The sequence below is a fragment of the Phallusia mammillata genome, chromosome 8 (genome assembly GCF_965637545.1).
Source record: "Phallusia mammillata chromosome 8, kaPhaMamm4.hap1.1, whole genome shotgun sequence".
NCBI lineage: Eukaryota > Metazoa > Chordata > Ascidiacea > Phlebobranchia > Ascidiidae > Phallusia > Phallusia mammillata.
In genome coordinates this window covers 16,698,086-16,718,840 of record NC_137259.1, presented here as the reverse complement: position 1 = coordinate 16,718,840, position 20,755 = coordinate 16,698,086, and the positions used below count along the sequence as shown (strand labels likewise).

General features: G+C 37.1%; 1 protein-coding gene across 1 annotated transcript; it reads left to right on the top strand.

Annotated features, from left to right (window-relative positions):
• The first annotated feature begins 803 nt into the window (after positions 1-803).
• Positions 804-19,420, top strand: LOC145205594 (mucin-6-like). The gene is made up of 31 exons (XM_080078326.1): positions 804-867; positions 1,126-1,291; positions 1,923-2,098; positions 2,424-2,528; positions 2,591-2,775; positions 3,104-3,234; positions 3,671-3,867; positions 4,251-4,366; positions 4,704-4,923; positions 5,224-5,346; positions 5,756-5,864; positions 5,959-6,008; positions 6,212-6,389; positions 6,698-6,804; positions 7,126-7,248; positions 7,527-7,706; positions 8,937-9,152; positions 10,264-10,392; positions 10,756-10,867; positions 14,215-14,364; positions 14,815-15,070; positions 15,488-15,697; positions 15,830-16,063; positions 16,133-16,289; positions 16,359-16,494; positions 16,922-17,019; positions 17,163-17,380; positions 17,584-17,760; positions 17,989-18,172; positions 18,519-18,743; positions 19,212-19,420. Exons 1-31 carry the CDS (start codon positions 804-806, stop codon positions 19,418-19,420), a joined length of 4,941 nt encoding a protein of 1,646 aa, XP_079934452.1.
• The last annotated feature ends 1,335 nt before the right edge of the window (positions 19,421-20,755 follow it).

Sequence of the window (20,755 nt, the reverse complement as noted above, 5' to 3'; positions counted from 1 at the left end):
CTCCATCGCAATTACCATCTTAATTTTTTACAAGGAGTCTAAATTTTACGAAACAATAAAAGAAGCAAATATGTTGAAAGCGGATAATTACTTTCTTAAAAGAAACGCTTTTTACACCCATTCATAAAAAATTAACAAATAAACTGCCGCACTGTCGCGGATTTCCTAAAAAAAACAAGCCGTTATGGCGCCAAATTTGATTGCAAAACCATGCAGAAAAATCACTAAAATGACAGAAAATTTAGATTATGAAATGACATGTTTCAGCTGAAAATGCAATGTGCTGTTTAGTCTACCTCCTTTGTACGGCGTCATGCTTAGGTGAGCTTCAGGGTTCCGGTCTAGTTCTTATGGGCTTATCAAATTTACAATCGTTGTAGAAAATGTGAAACCGAAATAAAAAAGTGAGTTGGCTTTTAGTCAATGTTTTGACATTGGAACACTTAATATACCGTAGACGTGTGAGGTGGAATGCTTGTCATTTCAGTTTTGCTTGATTTGTAATTGTCTCTTATATTTTTGGAAAACAACATTGACAGTAGCCCCAAGTACAAATTTTATGTAGTGAGCACGAACAATGTGTATTTACAAAATGCTTCCTAATCACAGATATAAATGGCACATACTATGTAAATAACAGTGGTATATTGCTATCCTGTTTTCCTTGATTGGGGCGTAGATTGACAACGGCTCTATGTACTTAAACGGGTGCACCTCCACTGAACGGCATCAGTGCATTTTGGCTTTTGTCAGTAGCGCGCGAAATTCTTGTCATTGCTACAGAGTTAAACTCAGCAAACGTTATGTGGTTCCTGCGTTGGGCTGTGATGCTTTTCTTTGTGTCTAAGCAAGCTCAAGCGCAGTTTGGTAGGTTCGTTGGTATTTGTTGGTATTTTTTGCTAAATTAGTTTAACACAGCTTAAGAGTGTGGCGTATGAATGGTCAACTGCAATTTGCAATTAGGACAAACGCGTAAAGAAAGCTTGTGGATTTATTTTCGGTGCGTACTTCTACCAAATAACTCAAATAAAAAATAGCACAATAAGCAACTAATCAACACGTGTAAATGGGGAATTGCCTGGAGCTAGGCTTTTAACATTTATGCGACTTTTGTTTATCTTACAGCCTGCGGGGGAACATTAACGAAACCTTCAGGGAGGATCGCATCACCCAACTACCCTGCTCAATATTCCAGCAATGCCAATTGTACTTGGACCATCGTTGCTCCTGTAGGACACACTATCGTTTTAAATGTAGATGACTTTGAACTCCAGTCATCACCAGAGTGCAGGTAAAATAGGAGCAAGTTAAACCAACAAGTATACGCCGTTGTCGATTATTTTTGTGTGGAGTTGTCATGCGAACGCGGTAGTATTTGTGTTGTACACAAAAGTCGGCCAAATGTTTCGCGCTACGAACCAGGTATCGTCGCGAATCGGCATCCAATAAAATAAAAATCATTGCAACTATATCTGGTCGGCAACCGCCGGGCCACGGCCCGGTGCCGGTCCGCGAGGAGTTGGTTACCGGGCCGTATACTTTTTTAGGTTAAATCCTTTTAAACATTTTGCCCATGTGTCACGGGAATGATGAACTAATTTAGGCGTTTTCGTTGCTGAATATTTGTAGTTTTTTGAACGCCGGTCCGCGATAAAACTTCAGTTTCAAAAACATTCCGCAGTACAAGGGTTGCCGACCACTATATTACAACTCAAGATTTATCATGGCGCTAATTTAATAGGTTTGGGTATTTCATTTTTTCACCAAAATGCGCTCCCAGGTACAATTTGAACAGTCCGTGACTCCCAAATTGTGCACATACATTACAATGTTTTATTATTTTGGGTACTTTACGATTACAAATCCTTTACGGATTGGCACCAAACAATATTCTGTAACCTTTTTTGTGTTTTAACTCACAGTGACGATTATCTGCGGATTTCGGGTGTACGCATGTGGCAGAACAAACTATGCGGAATGCAACTTTACAAAGGGCAGATGATAGAAACAACAGAAAGTAAAGCGACTGTGCAGTTTGTATCTGATTCCGCTATTGCTGGTGATGGATTTTTGATCAACTACGAAATCAAGTTGACTCGTGAGTTGTATTTTAAAATGTGGACGAAATAGTTAAACAAGGTTATGTGTTATTATTTCTTTCTATTAAAATTTTTCTGTTTATTAAATTTTTTTTACTCTAAACAACAAATAGAAGTTAATTAGTCATGATTTGCTTGTCCATCTAAATTCACTTCCCACACAAAAATTTGGCATTTAGGTATAATTTGTTCATAGTTTTATTATTATTATTATGTTTGTAATCGCAGCATTTTTTGAGGTCTTAAGCGGTCAGATTTCACATCTGAAAGGTTAACCACGTAAGTCAAATCAAATTCCATCTTGCAATAGTTGTTGTGTTACAGCGAACTGCACAGGCGGTGATAAATTCTGTTACAACCAAGGAACATGCGCTGGTTTGGAATATTGTGCCTGCTCACCAAGCTATCTTGGATATCGATGTTCATACAGTAAGTAATTTGCATTAACCATGAAACAATAGTTTCGTCATTTTTTATGTTTTGTATTACAGCTTCGCATGGTGAATTTAGCGACTCAATTTTGTTTGCATCAAACATCCCTAGTAGCAAAAGAGAGTGTTCCTTATATGGTTTGGGTCACGGCGAGACTTTCAGCGGTGAAACGTATGATTTCTATGGCACATGCCAGTACATACTGTCAAAAACCGTTGATATGGTTACGGATGGATCTTTCGAAGTGAGTACAAAACTTGCGTCGATTGGAAATCATGAAAAATGATTATTCATTAATTTTAAGATTCAAAAACGTCGCGTTAACAGTACAATACTTATGTTGTCTTGTTGCCAGGCATCATTCATAAACTGCCCCTTTGATTAAGCGGCAATTATATTTGACTCCGAGCGGCGTTTTGACGTCTCATTCGGGGCGTCTTCACCAAGGTTAAGACCCTGTTAAAGGCGCCGTGAGTGAGACGTCGGAAAATCGGATAGGGCAGCTACAATACTGACTGTACGCTACGTACTAACGCAGTGTTTACAATTAAAGTGCTTTATTTTTGTGGCAGATTCTCGTACGAATGCACAAGGAGTGTGCGGACACCGCTACTTCATGTGTAGCCCATGTGTCAATCAGTGAAGGAGTCGGCGACCAAGTATTGATTACGGAACATGGAGAAGTTTTTACCGGAGGTTACCGGTATGACACAAAGAAATGCTTTTTGAATAATAAACTGACGATGAAAATTTTAGGCGAAATATATGTTCCTAATTTTTACATCGACCGATTTTTTGTTCTTTTTTTAGCATCACATTTTTACAATTTTTACAAAATGATCATCGACAAGTACGTTACACTGCTCACTTCAATAAAAAACACATACAAATAAATAACAAATAAATTCATTAGATTCGATTCGAAATAGTTTAAAGCTAATAGTTTACCTAATGTGAATAAAAACCTATTGAAGTCCTCCCACATATATGAACATATTTTACCAAAGTATTAAACATGTTCCGTGTTTTATTAAATTAAACTTTTAGCATAGTTTCTTGGTATATATACTTTTTATTTTAGTATTTTTGGCATTAAGTTTTGTATTGTTGTAATATAAACGAGCTTTTAATGACACCAGTGCGGACCTCCCAGCCTTCTACAACCATTATATGATTACCGAAAACGACCATTACATTTACGTAATGTTTGATGACCACGTGTTGGAAATCGACAAACAACACTTCTCAATTTTCTTTAAACCGGATGAGAGTGTGGCCGGAAAATTGGAAGGTCTTTGTGGAAAGTATGAATTACATGGTTCTAGTAATACTACAGGTAAAAAAATAAAAAAAGAAATAAAAAAGAACTAGTTATTTAATAAATAAATTTTGCATGTAAAAACACCAAACTAATACAACTTTTTAAAAAATAAACATCCTTGCAAGTTTTAAATATCTACAAAACATGATGACGTTTTTCGAAAAGTGTTAAATCCAGTATTCAAATAAAAAATTAGTTTAAATAATCTTCATTAATATTTTTCATCCAGTTTTTAACCAGTTTATTTTTCAAATAAGATGTGTGTTGACATAACGATAAAGTGTTAAAAATAGTACAAACAAGTTCAGGCATCATTGTACGGCACAGCCGATTTGTCCATTCAATCCAGCAAACATGATGACTTCTTTTTAACAGTAAAACTATGTTTGTTTTTCTAGAAATCGAAAGGTTTACAATGCAATCGCTGTTGCAATATTTGGTAGTTGAAGACAGAGGGGAAGTTTGCACTACTCCAAATGACATCGATGGAAAGTGTTCAAATCATTCCACTCCAGTAAGACACATTTGACTTGATTTTGTCCATTTTTTTGTAAGATTTAAAAGGCAATGTTACGTTTAGCAAGTTTAGATCGAAACATGGACAGATTTTCCTAGACATTTTAGACTAATCTTTAGGCACCTGAAAGCGCTTTATCGTCTTATTAAGTCTAACATCACCAATAAACGCCAAAGGGTCCCCCACTTTTTCTAAAAGATTGTGTATCTGGCGCTGTACAACCTAATCCAATACTTACCGTTTTCACTTGCAAGTAAAGGTTAAACCTGTTTTAGGTCGCCTTAAAATATTGCGCAAACGCTGCAAAATAATGGGTTTCCATTTTTTCTGTCAGGAAATAGAATCTATTTGCAACGTCTTCCTATCGAGCGCCTTTGAAGATTGCCGACAAACCTTTGACACTGCCAGGGCCCACAAACAATGCATGTTTGATTTGTGCAAATGTCAGTACATGGAAAGAGAGGACTGCCATTGCGCGGTGGTGTCAAAGTACGCCCGTACTTGCGTGGCTGAAGGTGGTCACGTGGGAGACTGGAGAACTGAAACGTCATGCAGTAAGTTGATTTAAAGTATGGAAAACTACAATTTCTGGTAAATTCCCATCCTTTTCTGTAAATCCAAAATGAATATCGTTTAACAACTTTGGTTGTGCTATAATCTTTGATATATTAAACTAAAGTTTTATAACTGTTAAGGTTTGTAAAGCTACATAATAAATGATTTTCAGGATAACGGAAAAAAACTGTTTGGCATTTGCACCAAATATTAATACAATAAGTCAAAATATATTTAAGCTTGTTTATCACTATTAGTTATTTTTGGTTTCTGGATTTAAGCTTGTTTCGTCTTTATAGAGCGTACATGTCCCAGCAATCAAGTTTTCTCAGAGTGTGCGAGTAGTTGTCCAGAATCGTGTGAAAATTTTGGAACAGGATACTGTGAAAAATCATGCAATGAGGGATGTGAATGTCCTAGAGGTAAAAATGCAGCTATGCCATAATCCTTCTGTGTGAATGTGCGATTATTTTACCCAAGATATACATTTCAAAAGTTATAAATAAAAAGCCTGAGTTTTAAACTAAAAATAACAAGTTTTTGATGCAGTTTGTGAAATGTTTTGAGTTATCTAAATACAAAATGTTAACGTTTGTGTAAACGTAGCTAATAACACATTTTTTAAAAGAGCAGTCAGAATAAGCCAAATAGTACAACTCAAACCCGTAGAACCTTGAATTGTTTAAGTGTCCAACGGCTTGGAACATGAACAAAAACAAGTAAACAAACACATAAAAGTAAACAAACACACCTGTCAATGAAGCAGTTCAGGGCGCTTGTGTAAGAAGTACAATAGATAGAATTCGCGTTGTGTGTGTTTTTAATTTCCAGACACATTTTGGTCTGGATCTTGGTGTGTACAAAAAGAAGCATGTCCCTGTACGTACGAGGGTGAGAAGTACAACGTAGGAGAATACTGTATACAAGCCAACAAGAGGCTGTAAGTCTTTTCTACGGATAACAATAAACCCTTACTGTGCCCTTTGTACATCTTTTGGTTTCATAAATGCTTTTCCTTAATGATATATTTTCAGTGAATGCACTGGTGGAATGTGGAAAGTTGTCGAATTACTTCCAATCATGGGTACGTTAAAACAATTGAATTTTTTTAGAATTTTAAAATACTTTTAGAGGTGAACAATAAAAGCTCACACAGTAGAAGGTGTAAATGCTGACGCTCTTACCAAATTAAATTGATGTGTTATGATATTTTAACAGACATTGCCAGTTTATCGCATGGCAAAGTCACACCTAAAGTACTATTTCCAACGTTTTTTTTTAATTTAGGAGTTGCAATTGTCAATGGTTTTGGTCACTTTCGAACTTTGGACGGAAATTGGTTTGACTTTCCTGGAACCACGTGCCAGTATCTATTTGCTGAGCATTGTCGGGCGACGACTTCAGACTTTTCTATTTTCATCACGGTTGAACATTGCGGTACAAGCTCTATGTTTTCATGCGTCAGGTTCGTAAGGGTTTCCTATCAGCCAAAACTCGCATAGGCTGCTGTCATTGTTTTCAAACTTGTTTACAGGACAAAGTCAAACAAGTGGCTCCACCCAAAATGCCCTTTGTAATTATTAACTCTAACCATCCCTAAGCCGAATCACAAATACTGATTAATGTGTGTTTACAAGCAGTCATAATTTAGCAAAGTTGTTCGGAAAATCCGACTGAAAGCTGGGCTTGGTTGATGTTCAACATTATAAATAGGACAAAATGATCAAGGGTTATGTATGTGGAGTCTACCTATACTGACAGAAACTGTTTTAGGCGCGTTCAAATCATTCTGCCTGAAACGAATCTTTATGTGATTCTTGGTCAAGACGGGGAAGTTGTGATTCAGAACCACATGCACGTCACGCTGCCAACAAACAACGGTAAAAAATTCAAGTATAACAGCTTCAAAAAATTGCTTCCACATAATTCCTCACAGGAAATGCATTAAGTTGCTTTTAAATTTTGAGTGCAAAAAGTAGCTGAAAGTAAGAGTTTTTGGTCAAAGTTTTGGTTAACCTAACAACAAAAAAAGAGTTCGCTGAAAAAAATAAATCGGGGTGTAGTAAATAGGATTTTTAATTAGCACCATGTGTTTTACAATATTGCTTTGTTTGTTATAATTTTTGATGTAAAGTTAGTTTATACTTTCCCAGGAGAAATGCTTGAAAGTTTAGACCCGGACTTATAGTTGTTTGTTTTAGGTGATCTTTCAGTACGCAAACTGTCATCCGAGTATATTGAAGTGGCAATCCGAGACACCCAAGTTAAACTTGTATGGGATCAACGATCGACTCTTGTACTCACTGTGCCAGAAAAATACAAAAGTAAGTAGTAAACTTCAGCGTAAAAATCGGCTTTTATTCTGCAAAAGTGGAAACCAGCAGTCGACATGGATAAATTTTGTTTGTCACTTCAATATTATGATGAATAAACTCATCATGTTTTATACACCGAAGGTTTAGAGGACAGATTTTAATTTCACAGTATGTTTTTCTTTACAGCAGAGAGTTAAGCACGTTTTTGTCACAACTGGTAGACAGTAATTTCACTTCATGGCCCCGGTTGCTACTTAATTATTCTTAGAACATTCTTTTCCGTTTAGACCATATGTGTGGCCTGGTTGGAACGTACAATTCTTTGACAACTGACGATTTTCACTGCAAAAACGGACTCGAAGGAACTCCGATTGTCTTCGGCAACTCGTGGAAATACCCAGCTACATGTGCAGACGTCGATCCAACTTCGACGCCGTACGATGCCTGCACGCTCTTTTCCGAAGGAGGTGGGTAAAAATAAGTCGGCGTCAGTTGAGACTAGGGTTGGTTCGGATATCAATAATTTCCACTATCCGGATAACGGATATATACGGATATTTTGAATTTAGCTATCCGGTTAACCGGATAATAACAAGTCTATTACAACATCATCCAAATGTGGCACAGATTTTGTTTTAGTGCTTATAATTGTCCAGCATATATCAAATTTACTGCTTAAGCAGTGTAGTTCTGAAAAAGCACGATACATCAGTTATTTCATATTTCGCCCTACAGTTAATTTTCTGAGCGAAAATAGGCCCAAAACATTGTTATTAAACAAACATGTCCTTTTCAAATCTCAAAATTTATCCTTCCGAGCGAATCACCTTACAATGGATGCATTTTCTATTTTATTAGTGTGACTTCAATTTTCTCGTGAATTTTAACATCTGTAGGGGATATGTACAACAAAGCGAATATTCGTATTATTTAGTAAGAGCCTAAGTCGTCTGTTGCATCTGTCACTGCACATTAACTGCGTGTTTTCTGAAATTGTTTTAAAATGCATAAAACGCTTACGCGGCACTATTCTTTTGTTATCCGGTTAACCGACACAAAAATACCCGGATATCGGGTAACAAAAAATCCTTCGGTTAATCGGTTAACCGGTTATCCGATATCCGTATAATTCAATCCTAGTTGAGACCCAATCCCCCAGTGCAAACATAGAGTCTATGACCCCTTTTCTCTGCGGGTGGTTGTGGGGTCTTTCGCGTTTCATGTTGTGAAACGTGATGCAAAAAAAAAATTCCCGTTATTTAGGGGATATTACGTTTTGAATGCAACATGATGCAGAAAGTTTTACAAAAGTAGATTACCTTGCTTTTTGATACAGGCTCCATTAATGAGCTTGCTAAATAAAGCTATTACCTGATGAAATTTATTAAGGAAATGGAATAAATTCGCATTCATTTTACTGGAATCGTTCAATTTGTGTCAACTTAGGGCGATTGATAGGAAATAAAGCGTATTTAATGACACTTAATTCGGTGTAAGCTATACTTGTTTAAACATGTTTATTGGTGTATACTAACTACCACTAAAATATGACAGGCCAAAACCGAACAAATCAAAAAATTTCCTCAAGGAAATTTTGCTAGTTATGTTTTTCACACCTAATACAAAAACGGAAACAGCCTGTAACCTCGTAAATCTATGGAAAAATTATTTAGTATTTTAAACCTTCTCTCATTCAGCTACCAGCGCAAACGAGGATTGCTCGATTCTTCGTCAGCCGCTGTTCGAGCGTTGCCGACAATGCGTCCCATACGAAGAATACTTCAAAAACTGCAAACAAGATGCTTGCGGGTGTGACACCGGAAACGACTGCATGTGCGACATCATATCGCTTTACGCTAAAGAATGTCTGCGAGCAGGAATCGTTGTGAATTGGAGGAACAATAGTTTTTGCCGTAAGTTGTTTGTTAGCGTTGTAATCGGACCTAAAATTGAGGCCCGACCCCAAAGTACAAGCCCACAACTCGACCCAATCCCTTTGTTAAGCACAAAAACCAATCCTGAACACGAACAGCCTTACCCGACTCATAACTGCGTAAGGATATATACTTGTCTTTGTGAAAAAAATATCGTAACTTTTTACGAATGGCCATGCTTTACACTCATATATAGAAACGAACATTACTATGTTTATTCCGTCTTGGTGTCAAAATACGCCGTGACACACGATTTACGTGTGTCGTCATAGTGAGCCTGCATTAACGCGACAGGGTTGATCCTAGCAATGAATACAAGTCCATAGCCGCCTGTTATTGCAACAACAATTACTTTTCACGTCATTATCCAGATTCAAGCCAAACGTCAGCATCTTTGGTCTGATGGTTTAGAAAATATGGTTTGTGTTTTTGAATCAAATTTAAAGCTTTATTCAAGATAAAAGTTCATGTTTATTGCTCGGAGTTCCCCTGTCTGTCGTCAAGTATCGAATACCCTCCACACAATCATTGTGTTCACAAAACGGAACACCAATATTGAGAAGTTTTTGTTCAAAACTAAACTGAAAACAAGGAAGCGTCCTGGCTTTCAGAAAATCCCATGTTCACAACAAGCGAGACGACAGCGGTTTGTGGCTTCACTTGCTCTCGGGAACCCTAAAAGACAACACGAGCCTTTACGATGTCTGTAGACTATGTTTGCTGCAAACCTACTTTACTGCAAATCTTGGTTTAGGCCTCATTTTACGTTTTTGTAATATAGTTGGAACTGCGAAGAACAAATGGCTATGTAAACCAGAACATCATAGTGACGTTTTTAAGATTTTGTAAGTTTGACGAAAACAGGTTGCAAATACACAAAGTATTAAATTTGGACACCAAGTAATCAAAACATTTTCCGAAGTGACTAATTGCTAGCTGGCAGAAATGTGTCAAAATGACTTTTGTTGTACTTCAATTCTTTGCCACCATCACATTGTTATGTTCCACTACAATAGACTAGAACTAGTGACAAAACGTCGGTTGTTTACAATGAAAACAAAACCCTGAAACATCAGCTTTGTTTCCGCAGCGAAAAATTGCCCTGAAGGTCAAACCTACAAAGCAAACACGACTCTGTGTGGACGAACTTGCAGATCACGCATGGAGCCGGAAAAATGCACCGATGCTCACAGAGTGGAGGGATGCACATGTGACGATGGTACGTAAAGTCGAAGGTGGAGAATTAAATTTACACGCACTGTCTATGAACACAAAATGGTTTTAACCAAGGGCACATTAACCTACTGGGTACAAAACCGAAACCTGGGGTCACGGAAAATAACTTTAAATAAAGGTTGTTTGAGTTTAATTACAAATAGTAAAATCACAGTATAAGACTATCATTGCAAGCGATTTGCATAACTACACTATCGAATGCATAAAAATGCCTCCCATTAGATTTTCATTAACTGTTGAAAGAGTACAACGGATAAAACCTTTGTTTAAAAAAACGTACTTGAAAATGTGTTAATTCGCATTTAGACTACGAACTACAACACCTAACAGTATATCGTAATTGAAGGCCTTTACCTGAGCAAGGACGGAAGTTGTGTGGAACTCTCATTATGTCCTTGCTACGTCAATCAGGAGTGGCTTCCTGCTGGTCACGTGACACGAGACACAGTTAATACTTGGTAAGATTGTTATCAATTTTGTATGAAAATTAAAATGCTTGATTTTCTTTAGGCGTTTGGTTTATATATGGCCAGCTTTTAAAATTCATTTTGGCTTTATGTGTATGAAACATTGTGTAATCCGATTAATTTATTATATACTTACAAGTTAGCTTACAGCAGGGGTTCCCAACCTTTTTTGTTGCTCGTATCCCTTTGTCACGTCAGAGCATTCTTCGTACCCCCAAAAAAATGTGATGGAATTTTTCAGATATATATTGGTAAATTGAATTGCTTTCGCAATATAGCTCAATTAAACGTTAAACCGGTATTTCACACAAAAATCACAAAAATAAATTAACCGTTAGTAGAAGATTTACAGCAAGACTACATTGAATGCGTCCTTTATCTGTGCAGTTTCTTCCTAACTTTGTTGTTTATTGCTGGCAGCAAGTAAAAAGCATTGTTATGAGACAATGAGGCAGGCTTCATACTAAATAACAAACAATTATTTGTAGATAATCGTTATTTTAAAGCAAAGACCGTAATCGCACAATATCATTTACAATACCAAAATAAAACTGTACTGTGAAATCTGTTTAAAAAGCTGCCGTGTGGCCCAACGATCTTCGTACCCCTTGATGTTCAATCTCGTACCCCCAAGGGGTACGAGTACCCCCGGTTGGGAACCCCTGTCTTACAGGGTTCCGATGCACATTTGTTTATTACCTATTTTCTAGCTTTGCAAAATAATTGTCTTCTTGACGTTTGGCGACATAAACGACTGCAAGTTGCCATTTTGTTTTTATTCTCAAAAGTAAACGTTATGAGTTTTTATAGCACCTGTTCTTCCGGAATCAACAGCTGTCGCTCAAGTGATGGTAAGCAAGACTGAATACACAAAAATCAAAAATTATTAAATAAAACTTATATTATTTTCTTGACGTGTCTGACGATGAACGTCGTTGATTAAACAAATAACGTTACAATAATGTTCAAAAAGTACCGTTGTGTGGTATGGTGCCAAAATATTTGGTTTTGTACTGAAACAATAACAATATGTTTTTGACCGTTTTTTGTCGAATCAACAAGTCAATCAACTACCGTGATTGTCGTTTAAAGTCATTTTGTCCGAAATCTCGCTGCTAAGGACGTGAAACACCAATGCCCTTAATTCACCCCGATATTTTTTGAACGATGACATGTTTTTGAGCGAATTCGGACGAAACAGTATTGTTAAACGAAACTCTTAACTTTTTAACCTGTATCGTGAAAAAATGCACCTGCTAATTTTTCCAATAATTTTTTTAACAAAATACCTCCACTTTGAGAGCAAAACAAGGGGGGTATTCTTTTGCTCTCAAAGTGGAGAGAGCAAAACAAATCTGTTTTGCTCTTCTGCAAAGTATTTGTGTTTCACGTCAAACTCGACACGAAACTTTGAACCACCGCGCTTGTTCGCCAAAGATAGCGTCTGCTGGGGTTTTCCTAATTTCCTTCGCACGCAATCCACGCTGCGCGACTTGGGTTACAAACGTAACTGAAACTTGATGTTGGGACAAAGCCTCAGTCGCTTGAGCTCATTGTCTTGTTCTCCCTCGGTCGCAATTTTGTGGGGTTTTTGTGGCCAACTTCAGTTCAGTTTAACCTTTGCTATCTGTTTTGCAACGCGAACCCCCTGCTGCATTCGTTAACATATTCGGAGTGCTGAGCCACTATTTTGCGTCAACCGTCACGCACCAAATCTAAGAATAAAAACGTTGCATTTTTCCAATAAAAACAGCCACGTTGTCAAGTTTGGAAGACAGTAAACACATGAAAGCCAGTACTTTTTCTGGGTTGTGGATTTGTAAAAGCTGTTGCGCTTTTACCAAATGTAATTTGCAATAAGCAAAACTACATCGTTGGCACTGCTCCTTGCATAAAGACATTTTCCACAAACATCAAACAATTGCATTATTACAATTTCGCGTTCAGTTTTAGAAACATTAACTGTATGCAAGATTTGTATTGTTTTCGCCTTGTAGGTCGACCTAAAAACAAAATAAACCGGTCAACTAAACTTCTTTGAGTAGTTGAGCACGTTTTGCAGAAAATCCGGATTTTCACAACCAAAAGTAACAAGCGAAAAAACCCCAGTGGTTTTCCTTGCAGGTTTAGTCGGGAAATTAATAACATACCCCTTCCCATCAACATTTTGCGGTCAGCAATGTTTCGTTTTAACTCTAATCCTTACAAGGTAAAGTCATTGTTTCAATTTCGTTTCACGGTGTTATCGTAAATTTGATATTTTTTATGTGTGCAGATTAGATAGAAACATTTTGACCTGATATGTGCTATTGGGCTTTTACTTTTTGCTAAACATAATTATGTGTCAACAAATTTATTAAAACAAATTTAAAACCAGAAAGACTGCCTCGCATCGAATAGGGAGTTTTGTTAAACAAGCATTACTTCCAAACATACGATTTTACATACCGTTCGGGTCATATTGCAATACAAAATACAAACATGGCCAGGGTTTATTGACATCATGTTTAAAGAGTCGGTGTGCTGGTTACCATGTTCTGATCTAAGTAAGAAGCCCTAAGCAGTCGATGCCCGTGCAAATACTTGAGTATTTTGCTTTTTGCTGACAGACACGCATGCCTGCATTTCGGGCGTGTAGTTCGCCTGGTTAAGTGTTTTCGCCCTTGCTTTGCAATGAAAAGTCATGTGCATTAAAACGAGAAAAAAACATGCAAGGCCTGTGGCCCAAAAAGTTTTTGTTTCGAAATTTTAGTCGTGAAACTTCAACAAATGTCAATTCGGTAAAAAAAGTTGCCGTTGTAGAGAAGTACATCTTTTTAAAACCAAAGTTCATAGGTTTTTACTTGTTCCAATATGCAAATATTACAAGATTGGACGATTAAAACACTTTAAACTAAATCCGTAAGAAAGACATCGCTAATTTATTTTTTTAATTGAAAAATATTTGTTGCAATACAGTTAATGACGAAAGCAGCATCACGTGCCCACTAGGCATGAAAGCCAAAAACTGCACTGGCGACCACACGGAATGCGAAAAAAGTTGCAGTGACAAAAAGGGAACTACATGTCCAAGTGATGAAAAATGCGTAGAAGGTAAAAGCAGATCGTCCTATTAGTGCATTGAAATCCAACCACAACAGACGAAATCGGCATATTCTTTCTAATGTTTTAATAAATTTCTTCAGCAAAAGGTATACTGTAATTATTTAATTGAACTGCATTTAAATTCCTCCCAAGGTTACAATTTCCGTTACGATATATTCACTAAAAGGTTCCATCCCTTTTCAACAAATTTATCTGTCTGTATACTAACTTCAACATTCAAACAACATTACCAGTTTACTATGCTACTATGGTTTAGGCTGCGTTTGTGAAGACGGTTTATTCCGTCAGGGTGATAAATGCGTGAGGGAAGAAGATTGCCCGTGCATATACGACGGCAAAGAATATCAAGAGGGTGAAATCGCTTTCAATGGTTGTGAAAGATTGTAAGTAGATTATAACTTTTGAAAGTAACAAAAGTACGCGTCAAACATATTGACATAAAAAGTTCGTCAAACAATTTTTATGGTGACTGCTGTAAATGACTGACAGTGTCTTGGTCCATTTTTCGTTTTTATAGATGTCATACTTCTTGAAAGTTTTTCATACTACAGGATATTTGAGTGTTCGATTTTATAAACTTTTAGAGCGGGTACAAAGATAACTATTTTAAATTGTTTATTTATCGCCACATTTAGTGAAGTTAGGATTTAAAAGTAACTGTTTTGGGCATGGGACAAAAAGGTTGTAAACCAAGTGCTTATGGTCTAACTTATGAAGAAAGACCACAAGAGGTTTCCCAAATTATTCGCTTCATAATCATTACGGTAACTTACCTAACTTTTCTCACAGTATGCGAAGCATTTACAAGCTTGTCTTCAATTTCATGTTTACAGGACTTGTAAAAATGACACCAGTTGGGACGACGATCGTTCTGATTGCAACGACCAGTGTAAGTCAGTGGGTGGAATGTATTTCACAACCTTTGATGGAAAACAATACGACTTCCGAGGACCTTGCGAGTATCTGCTTGCATCAGACGACTGCACACAATCCTCGACCGAATTTCTTTATCGGATAACTGTGAAAGGACGAGACTGTCTAGGTTCTAACCGAGCAGTGTGTGACACAACAGTGCATATTATATTCGGGGTAAGTCGAATTTTCACCACAATATAATAAAATTAGTGTAATGTCGCTAACGCAAACTGGATTTTTATACTATCGGTGTGTGACTGCATATAATCGTAAAATGGGTATTTAAAACTTTTATTTGTGATTGTTGGCTTCGAGATACAATTGTTTACTGCATGAGAAACTATTTTAAGGTTACTAAAAAATAAAAACTGACTCTGCGTAAAAAAGTATAAAATTACTTAAAAAACTCCTGTGCATTCTTAGATGAATGCTTAAAGCTAAAACGTATCCTAAAATGTTTTTTCACACAACGATCCTATAAAAAAATAACGCCTAACTATATTAATCCCTAAATCTGGCTCCGGCTTAGCGTTTTTTGTTTCAACAAACCAAATCAAAATTGTAAATTTCCGAAAAAAACGCACTTTTCAGTCTATGGAACTAACACTGAGCGTTCGGAAAAATCTCACACAATATGTGATGTTGGAACGTCAAGATCTCTTCGATCATACAAGATTTGACATAGAACATCGTGGCTTGTACATAGTGGCCTATGCGCTCTATCATGGCGAGACCATCTTCACTGTAGCTTGGGATCGGAAAACGTCGGTTTATCTTGAGATGAAGAGCAAAGACCCTGCAGTAAGCTGATTTATTTGAGTTTAAAAAAATGCAAATTCATTAGACAGCACAACTTCTTCATACATTAGATTAGAAGATAGCAATAAAGGTGTATACATTTCATAGTCTAAAACTTGTATTCGTACTTTGTAGCACCGATCGACCTGTGGTCTCTGCGGAATTCATGACGGGAACTCCTTGAATGATTTTACTCTGAGTGACAACAGTTTAACTCAGTCAGCAGTTACCTTCGGAAACAGTTGGAAGACTTTGTTGCAGTGCCCTGATGTAAAAGAGAGTTTGATTGACACCTGCGGGACTAAGAGGGCCTGGGCTCAGACGAAATGTAGAATTCTTTACGACGAGTTTACGGAGTGCCACCGCAAGGTAACCTTATAAATTACTCACAAGACATAACAAATAGTTTACAATTAAAATTATGTAAAAAAATTGTAGATTGATCCGAAATATTACTACGAAAAATGTGTACGTGAAACATGTTCGTGTGATTCTGGTGGGGATTGCGAGTGTTTCTGCAGCAGCGTGGCCGACTATGCACACGACTGCGCAATAAGTAAAGTAACTGTTGAATGGAGATCTCCATCGGTCTGCCGTAAGTGTCCATTTTCTAGTTAAAAGAAGGTTTTTTTGTTAAGTAAACACCCTTTGAACTATTTTATAGCATTGATGTGTGCCACCCCAAGCAAAGATGACAAATGCCTGTGGAGATACGAACCACGTGCGCCACCATGCGAAACATTGTGTTGTAATGACACCATTGTTTGTCCCGAGACCTTATATGAGGGATGCTATCCACAGTAAGTGCAAATGTTTCAGTTGTGCTTATAAAAAAGGTACTAAATCACTTCAAATTTTGAAATGAACGGTTTGTGGCACATAAAAACTTTTTTTTGTTAAAAGAGATCAGTATTTATCCTCTGATGTATAAAATGAAAACATATGTTTCATTTATTGAAATCAAAAATGATAAGCTGCAGACAGTGCACACTGATTTGACCTATAAGATCTCACCAGTGCAGCTGGTAACAAGAGATCGGCCGTATTGGCTAGTGTAGCCATACAATGGTACTCCAGTTTGTTGGGAGGATCAGAGTACAAAAAAACCGTCCCTCACCTATTCAGTGCGATGCCACAACTGGGCATAAACCACAGGGAACTGGCTCAAAAGTAAAATCAAAAAGATATCGAACAAATATTGTAATTTACCATATGCTTTTCTGCTAGTTGTGAAAACGGCGAAGTGTACAATTCCGCAACAAAATCTTGTATGCCACCTGAAAGTTGTGATTGCGGTGAGACTATAAACCCCAGAACGGAACCCAGTAAGTACCTAAAACTACAGCAGCAAGGTCGGAAAACAACCCAACATGGCATTTAAAGTTAAATAATCTTCAACGAGGCCTTCATAAGATGTGGTTAAAAGAGACTTCACTACATTCCGCTACTAACGCAAAATTATCGTTAGAATGCAAGCTTGGCTTAAAGGCAAATTGTTCAATATCTTTGGTTCATCCAACCGCATCTGTGATGACGACACAAGAAGTAATCAATGCAGTAAACTGTCCTGCAATGGGCCGTGAGCTCTTCAACTATTCTTGCAAATACCCGGGAATTAAAGACTTCAAAAAGGGCTTTCCTGGAAGCAAATGTAGCTATGTCGAAGGATTATTTCTTCTTGAAAACGTAAGTTTTCCATTTTTTTCCAGTCTTTTGGTTTTCAAATGTTTAAGAACACTAACTTTACCTTTTAACCCAGTTGCGGTGCTCATTTCGTTAACATATAAAATCAAAACGTTACTTGATTCAGAAAGTAAAATTTTGCCGAAATTATCGGCGGAAACAAGCAACGCGTTTACGTGTGTTAAATCTAGTTACATTTTTCGCAGCCCGATCGCATCTCGTCCGAATACACGATTGAAGCGACTTGTTGTGAATGTTACGACTGCTCCAATGTAACCTGCCCTGAGAAAACATGCGCAGTAAATGAAAAACCTGCTACCGTCAGTACAGATTGCTGTCCAGTATGTGTGTGCGACAGCTGTTCACACGAAGGGAAAAGAATGGTAAGAAGCACATATCATATATTCATTGTTTTTAAATGCGTAAAGAAACCATAAAAATAGCAAGTGGTTGTGCCACAAATTAAACGTTTTAAAACTTGTGGGCAAACAGAATTTCAATGTTTTAGTAGCTGTAAGCTTTAAAAGGAAGAAAATCACCGCCTTGTTCAACCTAATTTAATTCAAATAAAAGTAATTCAATTTACAAGTTTGTTTGCTTTTTATGTTCAGGAAAAAAATGAAACTTGGATAGAAGGATGTACTAATTACACATGTGTAAGCGATGGTGATGGCTGTTACGAAGTAGTAAGCTCACCTCATGAATGTCTGTCACGCGAATGTCCATTCTACGCCGATAAAATTCCCCAGGACACAAACAAAACGGGAGGAGAATGTTGCGAACAAACATATTGTGGTACGTTATGGGTGGCTTAGCAGTGTTTTTAATGGTAATTTCTTCAAAACTTTAATGCTGAAGATTTAATATAAACGTAGCTTAATGTACAATCAGTTGTTGTGGCTGCCAGACACAAAATTTACTCTAAACGACTTCTGGTAAATGTGTTATTTACACCAACGTTACAATGTCCTAATCAAGTCACCATCATCATGTTAAATTACCCAAACAATATATTTGCCAGAAAAGTATTGTTAAGTTTATATTTATTAGTTTATTGTTTAATTGTTTTAGGGTAACGAATTACGTCGAGTCATTTAACTTGCAACAGCTCAACACAAAAACTGTTCGTATTTTTACACAGAATGCAAACCGGAATACGACCCTGCACTTGATGCTTCTGTAACTTGTCAGCACCCGAAAGTGCTTAACACAACCTATTACGACTTTAACGAGTTGACGTGCCGGAAATCGGAGTGCGTTTGTCCAACTGACGAAAGTCACTGTGTGGAACGAAGCAACTGTACAACTCTTGGATGCCACGAAGATATGAACATGGGCTGTGGCTGCGTTGTTGACAGCACGTGTAGTAAGTACCTAGCTTTAAAGTTATAAAAAAGAGTCCAACCGTATCTATATCCGACTTCGGCTAATTACGGACTACTTAACGCAACAGCCACCTTTCAAAAAGTGTTTGAGTGTTGGCATACAATGTTATTACAATAAGAACGAAAAAACGCCACCATAAGCGAAGGACATCTCTTTTCAATTGTCTGTATGTGAACTTTTCTTAGGTTAACCTTGTGTATATGAGCTATTCCTGGCTTAACACTTTTTTTTACTTAGATTAGCATTGTGTATGTGAACTTTTTTAGGTTAACCCTGTATATGTGAACTTTTCTTAGGTTAACCTTATGTATGTGAATTTTTCCTTAGCGTCTTTATGTACATAAGTTACCAGCCTTTTATACGTACTAGAATTACACACCAAATATTTCAGTAACATCAGTTCAATATAGGAGTGCCAACAGTTACCTTAAAACCACGTTTGTTTTAGGGTGTGACCTAAAGAGATGCCAAGGCCCACAGGATTGCGGCAATTGCTCCAAAGCTATTACGACATTCAGTGGTGGCATTAGTGGAAGTGAAGAATCATGTTTAAACAACACATGTTGTCCCGAGTTCAGGTGTGAGCTGTTACCGTGTGATGACGGAAGTGACGTAGAATGTGAACAACACGAAGAAAAAGTAAGCTTGTCATCGTAACAAACCTGAAAACAGATACGTTTTATGGGTATGTGTAAGTTGTGTGTTGTCTTTTTAGACACTTAAGATGCTTTCACTAACGAAATATATTTGTTCTGTATATATATACAGATAAATAACTGATTTAAGCCTGGAAATTGACGTTTCCAAACTTGTGATATAAGTTATAATATGAAAGGTGGAAACCGTCACAAGAATGGTAACAGAATAGAGAAAGACCCCCAGTATCAATTTGCTACTACTTTTGTATGCTTTGGTACATTTTTATAGATATTGCATTTTGTATGCTTGTTTTATTTTTTATCTTCAACCGAGCAAAACTTCCACTTTTAATACAAGTCTGTTAAATCATTTAGTATTTGATTTTTTGCATTTGATGGTTAGTGCCTTTACTTAATAAACCATCCTATTCCCATGGTTTGCAGTAAAATCGCCTTAACCTTCTCAATCAGAGAAACACGATGGCTAAGACAGGATTGCATCCCTCAACCTTGTAAACATGAGCATTTGAGCTAATCCTCTTCGGCCATCTTGACAATTTACTCTAGCTTTACTGTTTTTACAAGTCAGTTTAATTTGTTACAGATTCAAGTCCCAGCTAGGCCTGGAGAATGCTGTCCAACGTTTGAATGTGAGTGTCGTTACTGCGTTTTCAACAACGAAACCAAGGTTAGAATTTGCTTGTACAAATGTTTGAGTGCACAATTTCTTTGTGACTAATAACTCTTAACTTAATGAAGTAGTGTCACTCTTAAACTAAGTATCATGCAGTTCAGCATTTTGTCCAAAAGACTTTTCTGTAAAAAGAGTTTTGGGGTCACCCAGTATATTTAGTTATTAAAGTCTCCAGTAATATTTTTGAGTTATATGGATAAAATTTAACAAAGTAGTTTGTTCTTTACATGCGTCCCTCCACCGACTTTCTTATTACATTCAATACAGTTACCTGGACAAAACTGGATTCACGATTGCACAAACTACACTTGCGTGAGTAATGGTGAATGCTATAACGCTTCGTCAGCCGACTATAATTGTCCACAAGAAATCTGCCCCTTTTTCACTGACAAGCGACCGAGCGTTAAAACAACACATGGGGGATGCTGCGATAAACTCAACTGCCGTGAGTAACTGGTTTCAGTTAGCTCGCATAGAAAGTGCAAATAGAAGCTATGGATATGTTGATATATTTTCGGTTTAAAGTAGTGCTTCTTAACCTTTTAGGTGTAATTTTCCACTAAAGCCCATTACCAAATTCAAATTCCTCCCGGTTATTTTTGTGACAATGTTTTTGTGAAATTTTGGTGTCATTGACTTAAACTATTTCCCTCCGACCGT

Excerpts from the sequence above, each read along its gene's own strand:
- LOC145205594 (XM_080078326.1), top strand. The coding sequence starts at position 804 with ATGTGGTTCCTGCGTTGGGCTGTGATGCTTTTCTTTGTGTCTAAGCAA. Across the intron at positions 4,367-4,703 it reads GTTCAAATCATTCCACTCCA|GAAATAGAATCTATTTGCAA; the intron begins GTAAGACACATT and ends TTTTTCTGTCAG. Across the intron at positions 18,173-18,518 it reads TTGCGAACAAACATATTGTG|AATGCAAACCGGAATACGAC; the intron begins GTACGTTATGGG and ends ATTTTTACACAG.